Source organism: Syzygium oleosum, unplaced genomic scaffold, assembly GCF_021117445.2.
Source record: "Syzygium oleosum isolate NSW1041296 unplaced genomic scaffold, Sole_v2.1 Sole_v2.02, whole genome shotgun sequence".
NCBI classification, from domain to species: Eukaryota; Viridiplantae; Streptophyta; class Magnoliopsida; order Myrtales; family Myrtaceae; genus Syzygium; species Syzygium oleosum.
Window position 1 is genome coordinate 20,721,160 of NW_026607486.1, and position 7,302 is coordinate 20,728,461.

The window sequence follows — 7,302 nt, forward strand, 5'->3', positions numbered from 1 at the left end:
TTTTTGATTTTTTGCTTTTTTTATTTTTTAGGCACCTAAAAAAAATAAAATTTCGCTCAAAGTGAGTGGACACAAGTATTTTAAGCCTTTCTGTGAAGTTTTGAAATTTTTGCTTTTTTTGCTTATTTTTATTTTTTTTGGCATCTAAAAAAAATTAAATTTCGCTCAAAGTGGGTGACCACAGGTATTCTAAGCCATTCTGTGAAGTTTTGAAATTTTTTATTTTTTTCTGTACCTAAAAAAATTTAAATTTCGCTCAAAGTGGATGACCACATGTATTCTAAGCCATTCTGTGAAGTTCTGAAATTTTTTATTTTTTGCTTTTTTTAATTTTTTTCGGCACCTAAAAAAAATTAAATTTCGCTCAAATTAGGTGGCCATAGGTATTCTAAGACATTATGTGAAGTTTTTAAATTTTAAATTTTTTGATTATTTTTTATTTTTTTTGGCATCTAAAAAAAATTAAATTTCGCTCAAAGTGGGTGGTTATAGGTATTCTAAGCCATTTTGTAAAATTTTTTATTTTTTATTTTTTTATTTTTTCGACACCTAAAAAAATTTAAATTTCTCTCAAAGTGGGTAGCCACAGATTCTAAACCATTCTGTGAAGTTTTGAAATTTTTGATTTTTTGCTTTTTTTTCCCACCTCAAAGATCGTAACTTCCAGATGAACATGTGCTTTGAAGAAAGAGTTCTCCCAGAAATGATTCTCATTTTTTGTCTAGAAATAAAAAACCTACTTTTTTTTTGTTCTGATTTCTGGTTCAGAATCGGTTCTTGAACAAAAAGTTGTTCCAGAAATAGAAAAATGGAATTGCGTTACCAAACGGATTTCTGGTCCAAAGCTATTTCTGGGAACAGAAAATCAATTTTTGACAGAACCAGAATGGTTATCATGCGCTACCTTAGTTTCCGAGATCTGTCCAAGTTCTGGAACATATTCTCGGAACCGGTTTCTTTTTCTGGAAACTTGGAATCTACTCTCCATACTTAGAACTTGTCACAGTTTCGGCATGTACTCAATCTTTTTTTTTTTTCGTTTCATTTTTAGATGCATACTTGTATATAGCTGTAATATGGCAATCAAAGAGTTAAATTTCATGAAGAACATAGATGATGATCTACGAGCTCTAAGATTTTTGCAAAACAGGGTGGGAGGAAATGCCGAGACAAAGATTGCGTAGCATATCTCTACCACCACCAACAGAACGACCCCTTGGACTAGAGCTCTTTCATATCCTGCCATACCCCCCTCGGGGGGATGGGGTGTAGCTCCTTCCCCTCGTTAGAAAGATTGATGACCCTACACAGTACACAATGTTTCAGCGTGCACGCAGAAAGGTTGAAGAAATGCAAGAGTAAGCAGCATAGCACGATATCAAGGAGCTCAGCCATCTATTTGCTTTAACAAGAAATGAGAAAATTAAAGAAATAATCGAGACAAGTAATTAACAGATTGAACAAATCATAATCTTCTACAACCACTTGTAGAGATAGTAAAGTACGTTATCTAGGGGAAACAAGCTAATTTCTATTGCCCTGAAACACAATACGGTAATACAGCAATGAGAACTAGGTAATCAGTTTATAGGTTACTGGTTGGGTTCCTACCCAAAAACCGATAACTGAACCGCATAACACAGTTTCCAGAAAAAGTGGAACCGAGAACGGTTCTACCCTTAAATCATGCACATCCCTAATATTCAATGATCTGAGTTGATATATGAGTCAGTAAAATTTGGAAAATGGGTAGATTTGTTTCTTATAAAAAAACCAAAGCCCACTTAAATGGGTGTAGTGTAAATGGGTTTAGACTCAACCGAAATCAGACCCAACTACAAGGCCTTGCCCAGTGCTCTCCCTCTCCCTCTCCCCCTCTCTCTCTCTCTCTCTTTGCTGTGAACCTATGACGTGAACACGGAAAAACGATGACACAACCGCCACCGCCACCGCCACTATCGTCGTCGTTGTTTATCGGATCGGAAGATTGAGGCCAAATGCTCTCTCTCTCTCCCCTTCTTGTACTTCACAAACAGAGTTGTCACCGTCGCCACGAAGTACACCTAGATCAGCACGATCGCTAGGGGTGAGCAACTTGGACCGCCCAAATCGGGACCGGACCGACGGGTTTGGTCCGGTTCTCGGGACTATCGGTCCAGTTCCCTGTTCCTAAAAGCGAAACCGGTTTCCGGGCAGTCCGGTTCCCGGTTCCAAAGGAGAACCGGACCGGACCGGACCGACTATTTAATATATATATTTATTATTTTTTTCTTTAAAAAAATTAATAAAATGTGAACTAAACTCTAAGTGAACTTCATTATCATAAATTCATTAATAAAAATTAGTAAAATGTGAATTAAACCCTAAGTGAACTTCATTGACATAAATTCATTGACAAAAATTAGTAAAATGTTAACCAAACCTTAAGTGTTTAACAAAAAAAAAAAACTAAACTCTAAGTGACCAGTTCCATTGGACCGGACCGGACCGACGGTCCAGTCCGGTTCCCGGTCCTAGAACCAACCGGTCCGATCCGCGGTTCTTAAAATTGGGAACCGGTTCTCTCTATGCGGTTCTCAGTTCCACCTTGAAATTGGATCGGACCGGGAACCGATTACCCCTAACGATTGTCATCAAGAGGCTCACTCGCAGAAAGAGGCATCAAGCGCATCAGCGACCTGATTTACGAGGAGACCTGTGGAGTCCTCGAGACGATGAGAAAATACTCGGTGATCGCAAAGCGCCACGTCAGCGCTTTTTTTTTTTTATCCATACTCGATAACTGGCTGGCACGTGTATGCTGAGGTGGAATAAAAACTTAAAAAACTTGATTTTTCTCTCCTTCGTCCTCCGTCACAAAGGAGCACCCCGTCCGACCACCATCTCCACTCCTTTCGGCGAAGCCTGCGGTCGGCTCCGTCGTTGCTCGAGGTCGACCCAAGCTCCGTCATGCTTGCAGTCAGCTCCGTCATTACTCGTCCAAATCTGGCCTCGGCCACGGCCGCTAGATCCGACTCGGCAGTCATTCTCTGAGGTTTGTCGAGGTCACGGCCTCAAGGTCTGTCGCGACCATGGCTCCGCGGTTCTAGATTTGGACGCGACCATGTCTCCAGATCTGTCGCGGCCGCGCTCCGCAGAAGGGAACTCGCTGGAGGGAGCTCGAAGGGAGGACGATGGAAAGGGACGTCAGGGAGAGAGACTCCACGACCGTTCCATTTCCCTCTGGCGATGCGGCACCAGTTCGAGTGTCGGGTACAAAGGCCAAGGGAGGTGCAGCAGAGGTAGAGAGAGGGGGAGAAAACTAGCGCTAGGCGTAGCAGACAAGGCGCGGCGGCGGGCCTCAGCGACGGGGACGGTGGCCGGATTGCACCCTGGAGATGGCCGCGCCGGATTCTCATGTGGCTAGGCTGACGGTGATTGGATGGAGGAGCAGGCGGCTTCCTCCATGGCCAACAACCGGATCAGTAGAGGAGAGTGAGTTGGGGAGAGAAAAACAATCAGATTTTTCATTTTTTTTTAATTCCAACTCAGCTGACACGTGTCAATCTTATATTGAGAATAGATAATAAAAAATAAAAAATAAAAACGCGAGCCGCTTCAGCTATCGACGTAGCGCTTTACAACTACTGAATATCGTCTCGCATGAGGATGCGATCCGCGACGCCGTGACCTTCACCGAGCAACCTTGGAGGAAGATGGTGACGGCAATGGACATCGTGTACACGCTCAAAAGGTAGTGCCGGACTTTGTACTGGTTCGGAGGCTGAGGTGTGATCTTGCTGGGGTTCTGTGATGTATTCGATGTCTGGCGAAGTTTTCAAGGGTGAAGACGAATTGATTTGTTAGCTGGCTAGTGTCCTCTTCAATCAGATACAGTGTTTTAGGAATTACCGTTAATTTTGGTTGGATTAGATGATAGTGTTTAATGTGCTTTTAATGTTAGTGCTGTTGATATGCTTACTTACTGCGATTTGTTCTCCAGGAATTGTTTTCTGTTTCCTTAATTATATCCGGGATTGTGTCATTAGGGATGAACTACATTACACCCCCCCCCCCCCCCAACTGTTTGATAAAATGCTCAACCGAGCAGCCATTCCCCACTAATTTTGACCAAACTTTTGTTCGTCCCCCTTGAGGAAATAAGTAAATAACGATTACTAGGATTTTATCTTCCCCGATAATGTTAGGGTGTTGGTTTTGACAAGCTTCATGCTTGTGAACACCTGCATGAGCTTTTTAGAGCAGGCCTATCCTGTGTTAGGCTCCATGGCGAACAACCGTGATATTTATATTTTGAAAATAATCATAGTCATTAGATACAATAGTTTCCCTTTGGCTGTGTAAATTTTGACTCAAAATCATTTTTGAAAGAACTTGGGTTTTAAAGTATAGATTTTTATAGATTAAATTAAATATGAATGTGTTATTATAATATGAGTTGGATTAGGTGCTTGTTGGATTGGGTACGAATCACCAGATTTCTAATGCGTATAAAATGGGCTGACCCCATCCCGACCGGACACACCTTTTTTATTTTTATTTTTTTTGGGTCGGCATCGGATACACCATTTAAAGGCCCTAATTGCAGCAGCTGTGCTCTTTTTTCTCCATGGCTAGAGAAGGGGACAGAGCAACCTAGCAATTAGAAAGCAGGAAACGAAGGAGACAGAATAATTTCTCGATGTCCCATCACCGATTTACATTTATCGAAAGTGGGGCAAAAGAACAAGAAGCAAGATAAAGCTGAAAGCAGAGGTCGTAAGAGAAGAGAAGAGAAGAGAAGAGCAGAGCGAGATTTGAGGACACAAAGGTGTGATCATCACATATATAAGTATTAATGAAATGTGAACCTTCCATTAAGGTAAGCAAAAGCTGCGGGCTGTTACACGAGCTTTGAAGCCACTTCAGCTCCGACATCAAACGTTTTCTAGGATTCCCCTTCTCCCTCCTATCCCCCAAGAGTCAAAAAAGCGTTTTCTCCGCCACCGAAGACGCAAAACACAGACACACAAATTATACGCCCCCCACTCTCTCTCTCTTGCTCATCCACTTTCCAGGAAAATCAAAAGAAAGTCAATAAAAATAAAGAGACAAACGTATAATCAAGTTGGTAACTTTAAGATGGTGGCCAGGGAAGCCGGGGGAAAGCTCTTTTTCCGGAGCGTTGGACTAGACCCTGAAGTTCTTGCCGGAGAAGGTCTGGCCGAACTGCCAGTTGGAAGGGACGACGTTCCAGGAGGTGGAGGTGCGGCGGTCGCTGGCGGTGATCCGGAAGGAGAGGGACTGGCCGACGAGGACGGAGTTGGACTGCCAGTTCTGGCCCCAGTTGCGGCTCATGCTCATCCACCCGGTCTTGGACCCTTTCACCCACACCTTGGAGATGTCCCCCGCGCCGGCCACGTTGGTGACCAGCACCAGGTTGAAGTACCTGAACCCGTTGATGGTGAACCTGATCCCTCCTTGCTTCCGGCACGGCACGCTGCCAACAGATCGAATCGGACCACTTGAGTTATACACGTTCATGGAATTGCACGAGGCCCGTAAGGTCTCGATTCAAGAAAAAAACGACCTTAAAATTATTAATTGAGAAGTTCAAGAAAAGCCCATGAAGAATTCAAGGCCCTTTAACTGTTTTAACCCAGGAATGCGGGAAACCGAATCACTTGGTCACTGCTGACTCACCGGCGGTAAGACACGGGGACGATCCCTGCGCGGTACTCGGCGATCTTAAGGAACATGGGCATGGCGAGGTCGAAGTGTGGCCGGGGAGGGTTGCACCACCCCCCGTCGTCGTTGGGCAGGGCGTAGTTCGGCGGGCAGAAGTTGGTCGCCGTCACGAAGATGGACGGGCTCCCCGAGTGGCACCACTGGGGTTCGTTCGCGCACTTGATCTCGAAGCACGCGCCGCAGCTGAACCCGTTGTTGAACAGCGCCGTGCTGAGCGCGGCGGTGTTGACGCCGTAGCCCTGGCTGTACAGGTTGCCGTATCCGCACGCGCCACCTGCGAGGAAGTTGGGAAAAGGTGGGTGAGTGACCCTGTTTTGAATCACGTGTTTGTTGTCTGCGAAATGTTTGATGAAATGTGTGCAAGAGCAAGTTCTGAAATGGAAAAGTCAGGTTCTTGATGCAGATGTTCTTTGATGCTTCCTGGAGTGAAAGCGAAACCAGATTTGGTCCGCAACAGAATAATGTGCTTTATTTCAATTTCGGGTCTGACATCTGAAGAGCAGATCACCAAGAACACAATGCTTTGCTAGGTGTTTGCGAAAATTGGATGTAAGTCCAACTGGTAAAGTCGGCTTCTCGGTAAAACGCACCCTGTCAAAGCAGTTTCGTGAAATGTAGCTTGAAATTGTAGGGTTGTGATCCTAACTTTCCTAGGAAATGCAGCTTGAGAGATCATGTGTTCGCTATAGTTGAGCGGGAAAAAAATGCAGATGAGAGACAGCATTTTGAAAAACTCTCTCAGGTCTACCGGAGAGTTTGTGAATAGAATGGAAAGGGAAGGAACTCATGATAACCGTGAATGAAAGACTTCGAGATTTTGAAGAATCAGGACTGAGCCAATTACAGTACCCATAGTCCCGGACGCGTCGCTGCCACCATAAAATGTGGCATGGGCGGTCTCCCACGCACCGCCGCTGTAGACGCCGGGGATTCTGGCCTCGGCCAGTGTCGAAAACAGTATTAGAGAGACGAGGCCAACCACACTGGAGACACTAGCCATGGCCTCGACTTCTCCTACAGTCAGTATTAGAAATGGAAAGGAAGTGAAGGGCTGTTGGAGAAGTCGTGGGGGTGGGTGTGACTTGTGAGGAGAAGGAAGATGGGCGAAGCGTCCTATTTATGGACGGGGGGAGGCTAAGCAGAGCAACCCACATTGTCAACAAAGTGATTGGTTTGGGGACGACATTATCTCCCTTGATTAATGCTGGTTTTGTCTCTCATGATCAAATCAAAATCAATTTTATAAACGACATCTCAGTCTCCCTTCCTGGCGGCAACCCCACTTGAACTGGCCCCCTAAACAAATTTGCTGTTCGACGTTTCATTTGCACCGGTTTTGCATAAATGCCCTCGAGGCTTAACCCACGCTGTGTGGGGAGACTAGGGATGTTTGCTGTGGAATGAGTGCCGCGAGGGGCATAAAGGGGAGATGGTAATGGCCGCAAGTATTGACATGGAGGCACTTTGCTTCAGTGGCAAGTTGTGCCATCGACTCTACTTCTTTTCTTTAAAAATTCTATTCTCTCCGCAAGCCCTTTCTCTGTTTCTACTTTACCTGTTTCTTTTTTACCTTTT

The 7,302-nt window shown here is 44.7% G+C and overlaps 1 protein-coding gene across 1 annotated transcript; it reads right to left on the bottom strand.

Moving 5' to 3' along the window:
- Window positions 1-4,834: 4,834 nt before the first annotated feature.
- On the bottom strand, window positions 4,835-6,833 carry LOC115673012 (expansin-A6). Its single transcript, XM_030595031.2, has 3 exons — window positions 6,577-6,833; window positions 5,683-6,001; window positions 4,835-5,479 (listed from the first exon to the last, which is right to left on the bottom strand). Exons 1-3 carry the CDS (start codon window positions 6,725-6,727, stop codon window positions 5,170-5,172), a joined length of 780 nt encoding a protein of 259 aa, XP_030450891.1. The 5' UTR covers window positions 6,728-6,833; the 3' UTR covers window positions 4,835-5,169.
- Between the last annotated feature and the right edge of the window lie 469 nt (window positions 6,834-7,302).